At 44.5% G+C, this 19,458-nt stretch overlaps 1 protein-coding gene across 1 annotated transcript in view; it reads left to right on the top strand.

Moving 5' to 3' along the window:
• Positions 1–602: 602 nt before the first annotated feature.
• LOC139262129 (histamine H2 receptor-like) overlaps positions 603–19,458 on the top strand; it is a 54,445-nt gene continuing 35,589 nt past the window's right edge. Inside the window, exon 1 of the mRNA XM_070877277.1 lies at positions 603–1,803. Coding sequence (XP_070733378.1) covers positions 680–1,803 — 1,124 coding nt within the window. The 5' untranslated portion in view covers positions 603–679. The remainder of the gene's footprint in view (positions 1,804–19,458) is intronic.

A 19,458-nucleotide genomic window follows, 5' to 3' on the forward strand; every position in this document is an offset into this window, starting at 1 on the left:
GTGAAAGTCGCTCCGAGCAGCACCTTGCTCATAACAATGAGTTCCGGACCCGCTATGCCTCCCGCACATACCCAACCCGATGCAAAGGTCAACACGCCAGCCGTTAACTATGTTTCTGTTTTTATTTCAGATTTCCAATAGCCGCAGTATTTTGCTTTTGTGTGAGTGAATTGGAATGTCTTATCGATAAATATAACACTAAATATTGGATCTGACTTAACATATACTGGAGGAATTTAACTTATTTGTATTAATCATCAAACTCCATTCTCCAAGAAATAAAACAAATAGGAGAGAATGACCTTTCTACTGAAAGTAAGGTGCTGATGCAGTCCAATATGAGTTTGACATTTACCGTGCTACTTTTATTGCAGCTTGGCCACACGCACAACTTGACGATGCTGAATTTGTCCCAACACGCACAAGATGGATGGGAATTATGAAATTGTGCTCTCCACACCCACATGAACCTGCCCAGCACTGGTAAATTAAACACATATGGCCGAGATGATGTAGATCATTGTAACTGGCCTATTAATATGATTTCAAACAGACATGGATTTGCCTTCTGTTCAGACCTGTGACTTAAGAAATACTGAATCTTAAAAGCTTGATGTGACTTGACTTTATTACACAGTACAATTTGTCAGTGTTTTGACTATCACTTTCTAATTACAAGATGGTGTACATAGAGAGGAGCCAGAACACCACCAGTGGATCTGAGAACAGGACTGTGCCCTCCATGGTCGTGCTTGGCCTGGTTTTAGGGGTGATTATAATAATAACCATATTCGGGAATGTGGTGATTTGCTTAGCGGTGGGGTTGAACCGCAAACTCCAGAACCGTACTAACTGTTTCATTGTGTCCCTGGCGGTCACCGACCTACTGCTGGGTTTGCTGGTCATGCCTTTCTCGGCCATCTCAGAGCTGCTTGACTCAGAATGGCCTTTTGGGGACATCTTCTGCAACGTCCACACCAGCTTGGATGTCATGCTGAGCACAGCTTCCATCCTCAATCTGTTCATGATCAGCCTGGACCGTTACTGCATAGTGACAGCCCCCCTGAGATACAACATGCTCATTACTCCCAACAGGGTTGCAATCTCCCTCAGTCTGATTTGGTGCATCTCCATCATGGTCTCCTTCTTGCCCATCAACATGGGCTGGAATACCAAAGATCTGTCAGTGCAAAGCTTGCCCAAAACCAATCAGTGCCACTTGGAGCTCAACAAAGTCTACACTCTCGTGGATGCTTTCATCACTTTCTACATTCCTTTAGCCATCATGTGCCTGACTTATTACAGAATATTCAAAATTGCGAGGGACCAGGCCAAAAGAATCAACACTGTCAACGGCTGCACAACAGTGAACCCATCACTGCCAACTGTGAAGGAGTATAAAGCGACAGTAACACTTGCGACAGTGATGGGGGTCTTCATCATTTGCTGGTTCCCTTACTTTACAGTGTTTACCCACGAAGGGATTTCGGGGCATCAGTCCGACAAGACTGTGTATGCCGTAGTGCTGTGGTTGGGTTATGTCAATTCAGCCCTGAATCCCATAATTTACGCTGCCCTCAACCGGGATTTCCGCATGGCATACCAAAAGCTACTGCGGTACAAGAAAGAAAATTTGTACCACAGCGACTCATCTGGCAACCCGCTGACCTGCCGCCCGCTGCGCAGCTGGGAGCCCAGGACTGAACGGTGCCACCCGCTGGGACAACACTCCGAAGACAATGAGCTCACTTCAGAGATTGGGAATGGCAAAGATACTGCTCCCTGTAAAGAAGTCTCAGAAAGGTAACACCCCCACTTCCTTAAACGTTCGATGGATAAAGCACAGGCTTTCGTTACAGTTTTAAATGTCCACTAGTTTTGTTAATGTAAAACCGTTACATTAATTTTGTGTGAATTTATTAATGCCAAGTGTAAAACAGAACTACATCATATAAGTGTAGGAGTGCTCTGTTCTTCATTCAGCTCAGTTGTGTGGACTTGGTGATTGTTTTCTCAAGAGTGAAAAGAGTATTTGGTGGAGGGATTTAATTTCTCATATACACATCTACCTACATAATAATGGACTAAACGGATTGATTCTGATGACAATTATCAAAGGGTTCAGATAACATCACCACTGATTTATTACCACCATTCATTCTGAAGCCAAGGATGCTGCTTCCATTCTTAATCCTTTTTTGTCAGTGTCATGGAAAGATACTCCATGTAGTTGATGGCCAAGTTAAAGATAATTAAATGTGACATAATTGCTGCAGATTTCATTGAATGATGTCCATGCATTCTAGAAAACAATACAATCAGTATATAAAAAAAATAATGTATGAAAAGGTACGATTACAATTATAATAGTCCAATGGGGAAAGGGAAAACAAATTCACAGTGCTCCTAGAATCAGGCTTTTTTCTGTAAAATCACATGTTTTTCTTGTGTTTTCTCGGAATTTTATATCTACTTTCCTCCCAATATACTTTCCTGTATACAGATTAATACAAACACACTAAGAAATAATGTGGTAATAATTAAGTTTTGATTATTTTCATGCTTTTCCTACTGTGTTCTCAGTTAAGAGTGTAAAGAAAAAATAATGATCCACGTTAATCATAGAATCACATTGCACAGAAGGAGGCCATTCTGCCCACCGTGCCTGTGCCGGCTCTTTGAAAGAGATATCCAATTTGTTCCATTCCCCTGTTTTTTCCCATAGTTCTGCAATTTTTTCAACTTGAAATATTTATCCAATTCTCTCTTGAAAGTTACTATTGAATCTGCTTCCACCACCCTTTCAGGCAGTGCATTCCAGATTATAACAAATCATTGCATCTCCCCTCTGGTTCTTTTGCCAAATAACTTACATCTATGTCCTCTGGTTATCGACTTTCCTGTCAGTGGAAACCGTTTATTCCTATTTACTCTATTAAAACCCCTCATAATTTTGAACATCTCTATTAAATCTCCCCAAAACCTTCTATGCTCTAAGAAGATCAACCTAGCTTCTAGTAATTCACCTCTGCATCCTCTCCAAGACATACAAACAGACGAACAATGACAGACAGGTAACGCCCCTCTGGTCCATCGAGCCTGTCCCATACAATTGTGAAACCTTATGTATCACAATATATACTTCACCCCACCTGAAACCATGTGATCTCCTGGGAGAGGAAGGAAAATGGTTGTGGTTATTGGAGGTCATTCATCTCTCCAATCATCCCATGCCATCGCTGATGGAGTTCCTCAGGGCTGTGTCCTAGGCCCAACCATCTTCAGTTGCTTCATCAATGACCTTCCCTCCATTAAAATGTGGAAGTGGGGATATTCGTTGATGATTGCACAGTGTTTAGTTCCATTCACAACTCCTCATAAAGTGAATCAGTCTATGTCCGCATGCAGCAAGATCTGAACGACATTAAGGCTTGGGCTGATAAATGGCAAGGAACATTTGTGCCACACAAGTGCCAGGCAATGACCATCTCCAACAAGCGAGAGTCTAATCACCTCCCTTGATATTTAATGGCATTACTATTGCCAAATTCCCCACCATCAATATCCTGGGCATCACCATTGACCAGAAACTTAACTGGACCAGCCACATAATATTATGGCAGCAAGAGTGGGTCAGAGGTTGGGTATTCTGCGGCGAGTGTTTCACTTTCTGACTCTCCAAAGCCTTTCTATCATCTACAAGGCACATGTCAGGAGTGCGCTGGCTTACACTCCACTTGCCTGGATGAGTGCAGCTTCAACAACACTAAAGAAGCTCGACACCATCTAGGACAAAGTAGTCCACTTGATTGGCATCCCATTCACCACCTTCAACATTCACTCCCTCCATCACCGACGCACGGTGGTTGCAGTATGTACCATCTACAAGATGTACTGCAGCAACTCGCCACGGCTTGCTCGGCAGCATCTCTCAAACCCGTGACTTCTACCAGCTAGAAGGACAAGGACAAAGGCAGCAGGCGCATGGGTGCACTATCACCTGCAAGTTCCCCTCCCAAGTTACACACCATCCTGACTTGGAAATATATCGCAATTCCTTCATCGTCACTGGATCAAAATCCTGCAACTCCCTCCCTAACAGCACTATGGGAGTACCTTCACCACACGCACTGCAGCGTTTCAAGAAGGCGGCTCAACACTGCCTTCTCAAGGGCAATTAGGGATGGGCAATAAATGCTGGCCTTACCAGCGACACCCACATCGTGGAACAAATGAAAAAAGGAAAAAAAATCAGATAAAAAAACGAGGCCAATTTCGGGAAAAAATCTGGGAAATTCCTCGCCAACCCATCTAGGCAATCAAAACTAGTCCAGGAGATCCCTCTGGCCCTGAATTCTCTGCAGTACCTGTAAGAGGTGATCTCTGCCCCAGCCAGAAACAGGCCCAGCCCTCGCTTGAAGTAATTCAGCGAATCTGCATCCACCACATGAAACGGCAGTAATAAAAACAGAGAAAGCTGGAAATCTCAGCGTGTCAGGCAGCATCTGTGGAGAGAAAAACAGAGTTAACATTTTGGGTTGATGACCCTTCGTCAGAACTGTCGATGAAGGGTCATCGACCCGAAACGTTAACTCTGTTTTTCTCTCCACAGATGCTGCCTGACACGCTGAGATTTCCAGCAATCTCTGTTTTTATTTCAGATTCCAGTATCCACAGTATTTTGCTTTTGTATTAACATGAAACGGCAGCTTGGTCCAGAGGTCTGCTATTCTCTGGGAAACTAACCACCTCCTGACATCTAACCTACATCTAGCCTTATATATATGTCCATCGCAAGAGATGGCAGCCTATTCCAGAGGCCCACTATTCTCTGGGAAAAGAACTACCTCCTGATATCTAACCTAGATCTGGCCTTATATAACTTAAATTTGAGACCCCTGGTCCTCTCTAACCTATTGGACAAACTGTCAACTGGAATACAACCTATTCCCTTCATTATAAACCTCAATCTCTACTAAAGTGTAGAGTCCTAACTCTTTTAACCTATCTTGATAACTAAAATGCTTTAAACTGAGAATTAGTCTAGTAGCCCTCCTCTGCACTCTTTCCAAAGCCTCAATATTACCCAGCATGCGAGGAGACCTAAACTGGACACAGTATTCCAAGTGTGGCCTGACCAAGGTCTTGTACAAGGACAAAATAGTATGCCTCATCTTGAACTCAATTGTCCTATGATACACCCTAACAGCCTTCCTAAAATGTGGTGCACAGAATTGAATACAATACTCCAGTTGAGGCCTAACTAGTGATGTATAAAGGTTTAGCATAACTTCCTTGCTTTTGTACTCTAATAAATATTGGGCTGGATTATTGGTCTTCTGCTGCCCCTGTTAGTGGTACTGGCGGCGATAAGCACTTCCAGGCGTGCGGCCAGCATCCAGAGCCCCGCCCGGACATTCGGTGCAGGTTTCGAAGGGACGCGGAGCATTACCACCCGGAAGAGGCGAGCCGGTGAGCAAAGAACCTGGTTGCGACACCGGCTTGATTTTTGGCTGCCATCTGATCCGTAGCACTCTGTAGAGCGCCCTGCTGGGACTGCCCGTGAAAACTGGCGGTCTGAGCTGTAGCGGCCGCAGTGAGGTAAGTAATGTCGACCTCAGGTAAGTGTGATTGGGTTTTTTGTGATTTACATTGTGGTGGCGTGAGTTATTTATTGGAAATGTTTTTTGTGATTTTATTAAAGCTTTCCCCCCCCACCCAGGCATCTCTTCCAGCGCTCCAAGACCGGCTGTTTAGCTCGGGATTCTCACTTGCTCAGCCAGCCTAGCGCCCTAAAAGTGGTGTGTAACGCCTCCCTTAGCGCTCCACCCTACACTCAAGGCCTAGCTGATAAACTTTGCTGACTGAGGTGCAAACTGTTACCGGCGCAAACTTTACCGCCCACCGGCATTACCGCCCCAGAATGAGCAGAACCGAAAATCCAACCCAAAATTTATCAAGCCAAGGATCTTGTATGATTTTTTTTAACAGCCTTATTAATCTGTCCTGGCATCTTCAAAGATTCGTGATCGTAAACTCCCAGGCTTCTCTATTCTGCACCCCTTTAAAATTATAAAATTTACCATATCATGGATCTAAACAATTTATTGTTTCTTATTTGCTTTGCTTCTTTTCTATTTGTCTCTGTCAATTCTTTTGCCTCTATCTGTTCTGCCTCTCTCATTTCTGCTTTCTATCTCTGGCTTTAGCCTCATGTTTTCTCCAGGCTCTGCTATGTTCTTGCAATACTAAAATTTAATCTATGATGACATTGTTATCACCATCTTCATACATGTTTGCATCCACAGGTATTACCCTCACCGCTGTCATTATATTATACTTCCTGTATGCTCCAGAAGGCATTTCAGAAATTGTTGTTGATATTTTAGATTTTGGTTAAAAAATTGGAATTTCCATGTCTGCAATATTAGCATGTTGGGGGATTCTGGTGGGATGTTTCAAAGCCCATATGAACATGATATATCATGAAACATCATTACTATATCCATATTTATATAAAAATCCTGTAAATACCAGGGTATTCACCAAAATATGAGCATTGGGTTCGGATGATGTCATAAGTCATGACAGTGAAGTCTGAATGTCTGCAAAATCTGTATCACTGAAATGAGATTACATCATTGAATCATTATTATGGGATTCATCTTTTTGATATTCTATATGGCGTAGAATCCTGGGGTGCTTTGTACAATTTTGAGTTTTTTCCCCCCAGAAAATGCCATAATTGTGGGCATTGCTGACAAAGGCTCTTCATGCCATTGAAGCATAATAACATCCACAGTAACTAATTACTTGTGATATAACTGGTGTAGGATTATCAAACGATTACTGTTATCTGGCAGAGTCACTACATATACATAACAGTGCTCAGCCTGTACCGAGGAAGTGTTTTGAAATTTCTTGTCTCATCTCACACATTGAGCTTACCAAGCCAGCCAGAAGCCATTCCCATTCCAGGCAATAGATGCATCCACAATACTGGAACTGCTTCTCGTGCTCTCTGTTACTGCCTGGACCATATTCCTGGTGACTTCCTCACCCACATCAGGTAACACCCGACAAGGGCATTGATTGGCTCTTATCTCAGACCTTCCCCAAGGTATTGGCAATGAATGATTCACACTCAGCATGTGACCTGGCAGATGGAGTATAATGTTGGAAAGTGTGAGGTCATGCACTTTGACAGAAAAAAATCAAAGAGCCAGTTATTATTTAAATGGAGAAAGATTGCAAAGTGCCGCAGTACAGCGGGACCTGGGGGTACTTGTGCATGAAACACATAAGAATAGTATACAGGTACAGCACATGATCAGGAAGGCCAATGGTATCTTGGCCTTTATTGCAAAGGGGATGGAGTATAAATGCAGGGAAGTCTTGCTACAGCTAAATAAGGTATTGGTGAGGCCACACCTGGAATACTGCGTGCAGTTTTGGTTTCCATATTTAAGAAAGGATACATTTGCTTTGGAGGCAGTTCAGAGAAGGTTCACGAGGTTGATTCCGGGGATGAGGGGGTTGTCTTATGAGGAAAGGTTGAGTAGGTTGGGCCTCTACTTACTGGAATTCAGAAGAATGAGAGGTGATCTTATCGAAACGTATAAGATTATGAGGGGGCTTGACAAGGTGGATGCAGAGAGGATGTTTCCACTGATGAGGGAGACTAGAACTCGAGGGCATGATCTTAGAATAAGGGGCCGCCCATTTAAAACAGAGATGAGGAGAAATTTCTTCTCTCAGAGGGTTGTTAATCTGTGAAATTTGCTGCCTCATAGAGCTGTGGAAGCTGGGTCATTGAATAAATTTAAGACAGAAATAGACAGTTTCTTGAGCGATAAGGGGTTATGGGGAGCGGGCAGGGTAGTGGAGCTGAGTCCATGATCAGATCAGCCATGATCTTATTGAATGGCGGAGCAGGCTCGCGGGGCCGTATGGCCTATTCTTGTTCCTATTTCTTATGTTCTTATGTTATGTAAGTAGTAGCATCTTAAAGTATTGGTTCCAATTTTCTCAGTCAGTACAAACATTCACGAGTTGAGTCCATAATTGGCAATAGCTGACCTTAAAGTCTCCACAAAACCAAACATGTGGAGCTCCTTAAAATAGCAGCAACATCCATTCAGGATTTCTGCTACAAGACATAATTATATTTTTCTATTAGGAGATCTCCCACATCATTGCTTGTGTTTCAACTCCCAGGGAGCCGATTGTGAGAGAGGCAATTTCTGAGCCACAAGATGAATGCCAGAGAGTGATACTGGGGATGATGGCCACTAAAGTGCGTACGACTTAATGTTGAGTGGCTAGAATATGGCAGGAAATATGGTAGAAATTTACCTCCACCCAAAATGGGGCGCACCTTTTGTTTTTTGTAGTTTTTCTCCACCACATGGGTTGCGGCGGAGGTGCCGTCGATATTGCTTGGGGCGGATGTAGTTGCGGCTGAGGGGCGGAAGTGCCCTTGCAGCGGCTCGGTCACCCCGATCACCCATCAGCGCCACGGTAATGACGCAAGCGCGCCGCTGATGGCCGTGTCGGGCTGACACGTCACAACATCTCTCACCTTCTGTTAAAGGGGAGAGCCGCTGCGAGCTCTGCATATTTTTCAGTTAGGCCCACTGGGCCACCAGGGAGGGTTTAGGCCGGTCCAGCAGCCTGGCGCCCAAGCAGCCTGGCCCAAGCCGGGGGCATAATTGTCGGCCCAACCTGGCAGTCGGCCGACAATAAAAAATAAATTGGCGTCGCCGGCAGCGCCAGCACCCCTTTAAAGGCGGCCGCGCCGCCGACCAACAAGGAGTGCACCGACACAAACAGCTGTCGGAGACACCGGCTGGCAGCAACGCTGCTCCCGTGGGGCAATTCCGCAAAAGGGAAATTTCCCGCAGGGCAATTTCAGGAAGTAGTCGCCGCTGGTCGGTAAGGGGTTGGCACGTGCACGCCGCGGCTGGAAAATGAGCGGAGCGGTCCCTTACACCACTCCGCCCCTGATGAACGGCAATTTGCAAAATAACGGCCCCTCTGTGGAGAGTCGGCAGCCATTACGCGCCCCCCCCCCCCCCCGTGCAGATCAGGAAGATAGGTCAGGTTGTGCTTGGGCAAGGCACAGATTCTGTGTCAGGCACAGAGGTTGAGTAGGGAAGGACCTGTATGTGTGGCTATGATCAGAGGGGAGAGATTGGAAATTTAAATCATGGAAAGCAAAGGGGTTGAGTTCTGGTTGCATGGAAGAACTAAAAAAAAGTGTAAAAGGGATAAATATTAAAAATGCTTTTTTTTTTAAAAAGCTAAAAATAAAAATAGAAAATAAAAAAATGGCTGTCTTGTTTCATCTTGCGGGGATCTGATTGGGCCAAGCTATACCATTTGATAATATGACCCAATCAGCAATATCCCAAGCTCCCTACACTACAGTATTATAGACAGATACATTTTATATAGGTATATGGGAGATTTAATAAATAATAATTTGCTCAGAGCTCTTCCTGTACTGGACCCCTTCCACTGAAATAATTAGTCAAGGTTGTTGTATTATTAGTAATATTTTTAAATTCTGGGGAAAGTATTCTTTAATATTTAACTTTTTGCACTAATTTTTCAACATATTATAATAATACTTTGACAACTTAAAAGATAAGAAAAATGACATCCTGATGGCATGTACCAAAGATGTTTTACTTAAGTTTTCTGATCCAAACACAAGCATCACTGAAGATTTCTGACAAATACACAGTGCATTTACAACATTTTCTGATCAGAGAATTAACATAATGCACAGGGCATCAGAAAATGTTGATATTTTCAGACAAATCTTTGGCAGTTGTAAACCTGGAAAAAAGGATAATGTTGAAATATTCAGTTTTTGCTTCTATGTTTTGATGAGTGCTTGTGTAAATATTTAGCAATGCAACATAATTAAATGAACACAAAAATTATAAAATATACTATTTAACATTTACCATAAATTGCTACCACAGTCTTCAGATGTTTAATGCCTACAGATATTTAAAATACATCCTGCTCCACTTACATACATCTCTTTTAAGTGTACTTTACTCAGTCTCTAGACTGCTCGCAATCCATAGAAGGAAAAAGATGAATACCAGTTTTTGAAAATTAAATTCTCACTCTTTCATCCCAAATTGAATATTTTTTTTATTAATTAAGCTCCCCTCATCATTGATTATGTAAACTTTTAATAATGTGTCCACTCTACATTCATCAGCTTTCTTGGCAATATCTTTCGGGAATTATCAGAAACAGGAATAGTGCCCGAGGACTGGAAAGTTGCTGACTTAGCCAATCTTTAAAAAAGGAGTATAAGGATGACCCAGGGAACTACAAGCCTAACATCCGTTCTGGGCAAGATATTTCAAGGCATGCTGAAAGTGGGACAAGAAAACAATCAGATGGGTGTGGTATGGTTAGTAGGAGTCAGCAAGGATTTATGAGAGATGTGGTCTCACCCTAATTTCTTTTGAGGAAATTACTGATCTTGATATATTTAGATTTTGGCAAGGCTTTCAATATCATGCTATATAAGCGATTAGCCCACAAGATAGGAATGCACGGAACAGGTGGCAGGCTTCTGAGGTGGTTTGAAAATTGGTTAAACCAGAAGAAGTAAAGGGTTGTTGTGAATAAACTGCATCAACACGGCAAGGGTGCACAAGTCGGGGTCATGAGTGGGAGAATTTTAAATAATTTGGAAGAGGCAAACCAACTACAGAGGGAGTTTGGAAAGATGGGCTGATGAGGATAATAAACATTCAGAATATAAATTAAATGGCTCTAGGATACAAGACACAACACAGGAGATGGAGCTGGAGATACTGGTGGATAGCTTACTGAAACCAGCAATGTAGTATAAGGCAGCAGGAAGAAAAAGCAACTGGATCTTGCGATATATAACCAGATGGATAGAGCACAAATCCCAGGTGATAAGTAGTCTGCACCAAGTACTAGTACCCTATACACCAGGCGTATTGTGTGCTATTCTGATCACTGGACTACAGCTAGGATATCTCGGCTATGGAGGCAGTGCAGAAAAGGTCAACCAAACTGATACCTAGCTTAAGGTCAGAGAGCCTGAAATTCTTCACTCTGGGAATTCCACTGCTGGTGCAATGAGTGGGAGGAAACAGGGTGGAGGCAAACCAAATAGAAAGGGATTTGAATAGTTTGGTAAGGTGCGTGATCAATAGCATTATGACATTTAATGTGGATAAATGCAAAGTGATGAGACCAGGTAAGGTGGGTGGCTGGGTGTGGGAGGGGCGTGGGGTGGAGAAGATAACAGACACAGGCATTGCAATAGTACGAAAATAAGGGGGAATGGGCCTAGCAGCACATTATGTGTCATTTTCTCTGGGGACACTGGCTGGGGATCCATGTGGATGGGGCATCCAAAGAAGTTGGCAGTAGCTATTACAGCTGATCACCCTCAGGTCAGAGGCTCTGAGAGGGACGGGCAGCAAGCCACATACACCCTAGAAGGTAATTGCCCTTTTTTGTTTGAGAAGCAGCAAAGAGCTGCCAGGGCTGAAGGCCCTCTGGCTGTTGTTTTTGGACAGCAGCTGGCAGCCAATTAGCACTGCTGCAGCCCTCTCAGGCCTACAGCAACAGCTGGAGTTGCTCCTTCTTCAGGGAAAAATGCAAGCATTTTCTGGTTAGGATATCCTGACTAGCACCTGGGTGAGCTTAGAGGGAAGAGGAATATCAGGTTCAATATTGTCAGTGCCCATGACACTAATCAGTTTAGGGTGCATGTTTTTACCACAGAGAAGTGAAGTTTTAATTAAACAACTAGGGAGGGGGTTATCAGCGCTATCTCTATCATTGCCACAATGAACCAGGGCTTTTCAAGGCATTGCACAAGCTGGGACTGCACAGTTTCAATAGAAAAAAATATTTTAAAACCACGCACACACATACGCACGTATAACTCTGGCTTGTCGACAAGGATGGATACATATGTAAGTGATCAGTGCTGTGTTAAGAATGTTACATAATAGTGGGTCACTTTGATGGTAGAAGAATTAACCAACATCTAGCACTTGTAAACTACCCTTTTTGCTGAAAACTATCCGAATGTTGGTCTTGTTAACTGTTATATATGTAAACTTGTATTTACTCTGTACAGCCATGAGAGGGCTCATCCCCTGGATTCCCAAGGGATCCCATAATCCCTTGAGAGCACAGGTATTTAAGGAGGCTTCACAGGTTGGAGAGGCACTCTGGAGAGTTGCAATAAAAGACTAAGGTCACACTTTACTTTGTGCTCACAGTGTTCAGTCTGACTCTTTCTCCATACACTACAACTGGCGACAAGATACAGATAGCGAACCCAAAGATGCAGAGAACAGTGGGCATCCTGGGGAAATTCTCGGAGGGAGATGATTGGGAAACTTTTGTGGAGCGACTCGACCAATACTTCGTGGCCAACAAGCTAGATGGGGAAGAGAGTGCTGCCAAATGAAGGGCGATCCTCCTCAGCATCTGTGGGGCACCAACGTATGGACTCATGAAGAATCTGCTCACTCCAGCGAAACCCACGGAGAAATCATGCGACGATTTGTGCACACTGGTCCGAGAGCATTTGAACCCGAAGGAAAGCATTCTGATGGCGAGGTATCAGTTCTACACCTACAAAAGGTCTGAAGGCCAGGAAGTGGCGAGTTATGTTGCCGAGCTAAGACGCCTTGCAGGACATTGCGAATTTGAAGGACATTTGGAGCACATGCTCAGAGACTTTTTCGTACTTGGCATTGGCCACGAAACCATACTTCGCAAACTTTTGACTGTAGAGACCCCAACCATGAGTAAGGCCATAGCGATAGCCAGACGTTCATTGCCACCAGTGACAATATGAAGCAAATCTCTCAGCACACAAGTGCTGCTACAAGTACTGTGAATAAAGTGACATTGTTTTTGAATCATAACGTACAGGGCAGGTCACACTTACCTGCAACTGCACGTCCACAGATGCCTCAGAGTCCACCATCAAGGGTGATGAATGCAAGGCCATTAACACCTTGTTGGTGCTGCGGGGGTGATCATCATTTCCATTCATTCCAATTCAAAGAGTACATTTGCAAGGGCTGTGGAACAATGGGACACCTCCAACGAGTGTGCAGGTGAGCTGCAAAGCCTTTTAAACCTGCAAACCACCATGTTGCAGAGGCGGACAGATCCACGGAGGATCACGATGAACCAGAGCCTCAGATCAAGGAGGCAGAGGTACATGGGGTGCACACATTCACCACAAATTGTCCCCCGATAATGCTGAATGTTGAACTAAATGGACTCCCAGTATCAATGGAGCTGGACACGGGTGCGAGCCAGTCCATCATGGGCAAAAAGACTTTTGAAAGTTTGTGGTGCAACAAGGCCTCAAGGCCAGTCTTAACTCCAGTTCGCACGAAACTAAGAACTTACACAAAAGAACTGATTCCTGTAATCGGCAGTGCTACTGTAAAGGTCTTCTACGATGGAGCGGTGCACAAGCTACCACTCTGGGTGGTACCAGGCGATGGTCCCATGCTGCTCGGCAGCAGCTGGCTGGGAAAGATACGCTGGAACTAGGGCAACGTCCGAGCACTATCGCCCGCTGACGACACTTCGTGTACCCAGGTCTTAAAGAAATTTCTTTCGCTGTTCGAACCAGGCATCGGAAATTCCAAGGAGCAAAAGTGCAGATCCACCTAATTCCAGGGGCGCAACCCATCCATCTCAAAGTGAGAGCAGTACCGTACATGATAAGAGAAAGGGTAGAGATCGAGCTAGACCGGCTGCAAAGAGAGGGCATCATTTCCCCGATCGAGTTCAATGAGTGGGCCAGTCCTATTGTCCCAGTCCTCAAGGGAGACGGCACCGTCATAATCTGTGGTGATTACAAAGTAACTATCAATCGTTTCTCCCTGCAGGACCAATACCCACTACCAAAGGCCAACGACCTCTTTGCAACGCTGGCGGGAGGAAAGATGTTCACGAAGCTGGATCTGACTTCAGCCTACATGACGCAGGAACTGGAGGAATCATCGAAGGCCCTCACCTGCATCAACACGGAGAAAGGTATTTTTGTTTATAACAGATGCCCGTTTGGAATCTGATCGGTGGCGGCGATATTCCGGAGAAACATGGAAAGCTTACTGAAGTCAGTTCCACACACCGTGGTCTTCCAGGACGACATCTTGGTCACAGGTCGGAACACAGTCGAGCATCTACAGAACCTGGAGGAGGTTCTTAGTCGACTCAACCGTGTGGGGCTCAGGTTAAAATGCTCGAAGTGCGTTTTCCTGGCACCTGAAGTGGAGTTCCTGGGAAGGAAGATTACGGCGGATGGCATCAGGCCCACCGACGCGAAGACGGAGGCAATCAAGAACGCACCGAGACCACAGAACATGACGGAGCTGCAATTGTTTCTGGAACTCCTGAATTACTTTGGTAACTTCTTACCGGGTCTCAGCACACTGTTAGAACCACTGTATGTCTTACTATGAAAAGGGGATGAATGGGTTTTGGGCAAAAGCCAAGAAAATGCCTTTGGAAAAGCGAGAAAATTGTTATGCTCAAACAAATTGCTTGTGTTGTATGATCCATGTAAGCGTTTGGTACTAGCATGTGATACATATGGTGTGTATTTGCAACAAGCTAATGTTTTGGGGAAACTGCAACCAACTGCTTATGCATCCAGGAATCTGTCTAAGGCTGAGAGAGCCTACAGCATGATTGAGAAAGAAGCGTTAGCGTGTGTCTATGGGATAAAAAAAATGCATCAATACCTGTTTGGGCTAAAATTCGAATTGGAAACTGACCATAAGCCACTTATATCCCTGTTTTCCGAGAGTAAAGGGATAAATACCAATGCATCCAGAGATGGGCGCTCACATTGTCTGCATACAACTATGCCATCCGCCACAAGCCAAGCACAGAAAACTGCACTGATGATCTCAGTAGGCTGCCATTGCCCAGCACGGGGGTGGAAATGGCGCAGCCCACAGATGTGGCCATGGTTGTGCAAGCATTTGAGAGTGAGCAATCACCCGTCACTGTCCGACAGATCAAAACCTGGACAAGCCAAGACCTCTTATTATCTCTAGTCAAAAGCTGAGTGCTTCACGGGAGCTGGTCCAGTGCCCCAGTGGAAATGCAAGAAGAGATAAAGCCGTTCCAGCGGCGCAAGGATGAAATGTCTATACAGGCAGACTGCTTTCTGTGAGGCAATCGAGTAGTGGTCCCCAAGAAGGGCAGAGACACCTTCATCAATGACCTCCACAGTAGTGGGTAAAATGATGGAATCAATTATTAAGGATGTCATAGCAGCGCATTTGGAAAGAGGTGACAGGATAGGTCCAAGTCAGCATGGATTTGTGAAAGGGAAATCATGCTTGACAAATCTTCTGGAATTTTTTGAGGATGTTTCCAGTAGAGTGGACAAGGGAGAACCAGTTGATGTGGTGTATTTGGACTTTCAGAAGGCTTTTGACAAGGTCCCACACAAGAGATTGGTGTGCAAAATCAAAGCGCATGGTATTGGGGGTAATGTACTGACGTGGATAGAGAAATGGTTGGCAGACAGGAAGCAGAGAGTCGGGATAAACGGGTCCTTTTCAGAATGGCAGGCAGTTACTAGTGGGGTGCCGCAGGGCTCAGTGCTGGGACCCCGGCTCTTTACAATATACATTAACGATTTGGATGAAGGAATAGAATGTAATATCTCCAAGTTTGCAGATGACACTAAACTGGGTGGCGGTGTGAGCTGTGAGGAGGACGCTAAGAGGCTGCAGAGTGACTTGGACAGATTAGGTGAGTGGGCAAATACATGGCAGATGCAGTATAATGTGGATAAATGTGAGGTTATCCATTTTGGGGGCAAAAACACGAAGGCAAAAACACGAAGGCAGAATATTATCTGAATGGCGGCAGACTAGAAAAAGGGGAGGTGCAACGAGACCTGGGTGTCATGGTTCATCAGTCACTGAAAGTGGGCACGCAGGTACAGCAGGCGATAAAGAAGGCAAATGGTATGTTGGCCTTCATCGCTAGAGGATTTGAATATAGGAGCAGGGAGGTCTTACTACAGTTGTACAGTGTCTTAGTGAGGCCTCACCTGGAATATTGTGTTCAGTTTTGGTCTCCTAGTCTGAGAAAGGACGTTCTTGCTATTGAGGGAGTGCAGCGAAGGTTGACCAGACTGATTCCAGGGATGGCTGGGCTGTCATATGAGGCGAAACTGGATCAATTGGGCCTTTATTCACTGGCGTTTCGAAGGATGAGAGGGGATCTCATAGAAACATATAAGATTCTGACGGGACTGGACAGGTTAGATGCAGGAAGAATGTTCTCGATGTTGGGGAAGTCCAGAACCAGGGTACATAGTCTTAGGATAAGGGGTAGGCCATTTAGGACTGAGATGAGGAGAAACTTCTTCACTCAGAGAGTTATTGACCTGTGGAATTCCCTGCCGCAGAGAGTTGTTGATGCCAGTTCATTGGATATATTCAAGAGGGAGTTAGATATGGCCCTTACGGTTAAGGGGATCAAGGGGTATGGAGAGAAAGCAGGAAAGGGGTACTGAAGGAATGATCAGCCATGATCTTATTGAATGGCGGTGCAGGCTCGAAGGGCCGAATGGCCTACTCCTGCACCTATTTTCTATGTTTCTATGTGATGGCCCGGTATCGATGTGGACTTAGAGGCTTGCGTTCACAGATATAATACATGCTCACAGTTAAGCAATGCACCCAGGGAGCCACCGCTAAGTTTATGGTCTTGGCCCTCCAAACCATGGTCTAGGATACACGTCGACTATGCAGGCCCGTTCTTGGGTAAAATGTTCCTTGTGGTTGTAGACGCGTACTCCAAGTGGATTGAATGTGAGATAATGTCGGCTAGCACGTCCCCTGCCACTACTGAAAGCCAGCGGGCCATGTTTGCCACACACGGCCTACCTGATGTCCCGGTGAGCGACAACGGGCCATGTTTTATCAGTGCCAATTTCAATGAATTCATGACCCGTAACAGGATCAAACATGTCACATCTGTCCCCTTTAAACCAGCGTCCACTGGTCAGGCAGAGAGAGCAATGCAAACCATCAAGCAAGGCTTGAAGAGGGTAACTGAAGGCTCACTGCAGACTCGCCTATCCCGAGTCCTGCTTAGCTACTGCACGAGACACCACTCACTCACTGGGATCCCACCTGCTGAACTGCTCATGAAAAGAGCACGTAAGACAAGGCTCTCGTTAGTTCTCCCTGATCTACATGAACAGGTAGAAAGCAGGCGGCTTCAACAAAGTGATTACCATGATAGCACAAATGTGTTACGCGAGATTGAAATCAATGATCCTGTATTTGTATTAAATTATGGACAAGGTCCCAAGTGGCTTCCCGGCACTGTCGTGACCAAAGAGGGGAGCAGGGTGTTTCGGGTCAAACTTTCAAATGGACTCTAGGATACACTTAGACCAAATCAAACTCAGATTCACGGACTATCCTGAGCAACTTACCTTGGACCCTACCTTTTTTGATCCCCCAACATACATACCAGTGGAAACCGGCACCACGGTTGACCATGAAGCAGAACCCATCATCCACAGCAGCCCAGCAGGGCCCAACACACCAGGCAGCCCAGCAAGGCCAGCTGCACAGCAGCCTAGCGGGGGCCCAACAAATGATTCAACAACACCAGCTTTCACACAGAGATGATCGACCATGGCAAGAAGGGCCCCAGATCGACTCACATTGTAAATAGTTACACTATTGACTTTGTGGGGGGTGTGGTGGGGAGGGGGGGGGGCGGTGCGGGGGCGGAGTGTTATATATGTAAATTTGTATTTACTCTGTACAGCCACCAGAGGGTTCATCCCCTGGAGTCCCAAGGAGTCCCATAATCCCTTGGGAGCACAGGTATTTAAGGAGACTTCACAGGTTGGAGAGGCATGCTGGAGACCTGTAATAAAAGACTATGGTCACACTTTGTGCTCTCAGTGTTCAGTCTGACTCTTTCTCCATACACTACATTAACAATGCCCACATCCCAAGAATGTTTAAAATAAAATATTGTTTACCAGCACATTTTACAAAATAAAACGAGGGTCAAAGTGTGAAAGTTACTTTGGGTGCATAAAAAGAGCAAACATAAAGCACCTGTACCATATAAATCTTTATAAGTGACAGCAACTTTACTGTTGCAAACCAGAGTCATGTTTATAATATATACTTAATAATTGATTAAGAGGAACTGGATGTCAAAAACCTATCTCCAGTACTCACTCAGCTTCTCTGTGCTATCTTGTCTACAGGATTTACTTGATTGTTTGTATCCGGTTGTCCTATGTCTTCCAATACTTTATTTCAATTTTATCTGATGTCTTGCTTTATTTGTTAAAATAAAATCATAGAATGGTTACAGAGTGGGAGGAGGCCATTCGCCCGTCGAGCCCATGTCGACTCCCCTGTCCTTTCCCTGTAGCCCTGCAATTTATTTTCATTCAGATACTTATCCAACTCCCTTTTGTTCCTGTGTCTTCGCAAGTTCCATTTTTTCAGTTCCTTTTTTTGAGCCTCAGGGCTTCTTTTGTTTCCCTTCCGTCAACTCCACTCAATTCTCTGTGTTATCACATCTTGTTTTGTTTTTTCTTGTAGATTAGACACTCTCCAAGTTTGCTCCATTAATACTTTGGCTTCTTTCACTCCCTCACATCTAAGAAGTGGTAACCAGGGCGTCTTTCCAAACATCATTGCCCTTTCTGTACTGTGGTTGCCATGGTTTAATTAGCCTGTTAGATTTATATAAAAAATCCTCCCTCACTAATGTCTTGGTTCCTCTTTCCCAAAAATGCTTCATCAGAAAAAGTTACAAGTAATATTCTATGTTTAATCCATGTTGCATCCTTTTCTGTGACAGGTTAAACAAAATAAATAGAAAATTATGATGAATTCTATGGAATAAAGAGAATGTTAAATAGTCCAACTTTGCATTCTATATAATGCAATCATACTTTCCCTGTTTTTTTGCCAATATATCGATCAACGGGTTTGAGATCAGCGAGTAGCATTGAAGCTTTGATTACTAACTCTGAATAATAATGCTGGACTTTTGAACTAAATTGTGGCTCCCAAATATGGCAGGAAATATCTCAACAGAGTGATGATGGTACTACACCCAAGTAAAATATAATTTTCATCATACTCTCAAATAGACATGCATAAAATCAAAATGTTATTTCAGTCAGTGGTGGTAGAGTCAGCTGTGAGAGACAACTCTGAATAAGACAGGATTCTGTTGTATCTTTAAAAAACAATGGTAGCAACGAAGACTTTTTTAAAAGCTGAGTAAGTACCATAAAATTCAGCAATCAGTTATCAAGGATATGGTAGATGAATTCTAGGGCCCAAGTTTCGGGCCGCGCCTAAAACGGCGCAGCCCCGGACCTGGACG

This window comes from Pristiophorus japonicus, chromosome 4, assembly GCF_044704955.1.
Source record: "Pristiophorus japonicus isolate sPriJap1 chromosome 4, sPriJap1.hap1, whole genome shotgun sequence".
In the NCBI taxonomy this organism is placed as follows: domain Eukaryota; kingdom Metazoa; phylum Chordata; class Chondrichthyes; family Pristiophoridae; genus Pristiophorus; species Pristiophorus japonicus.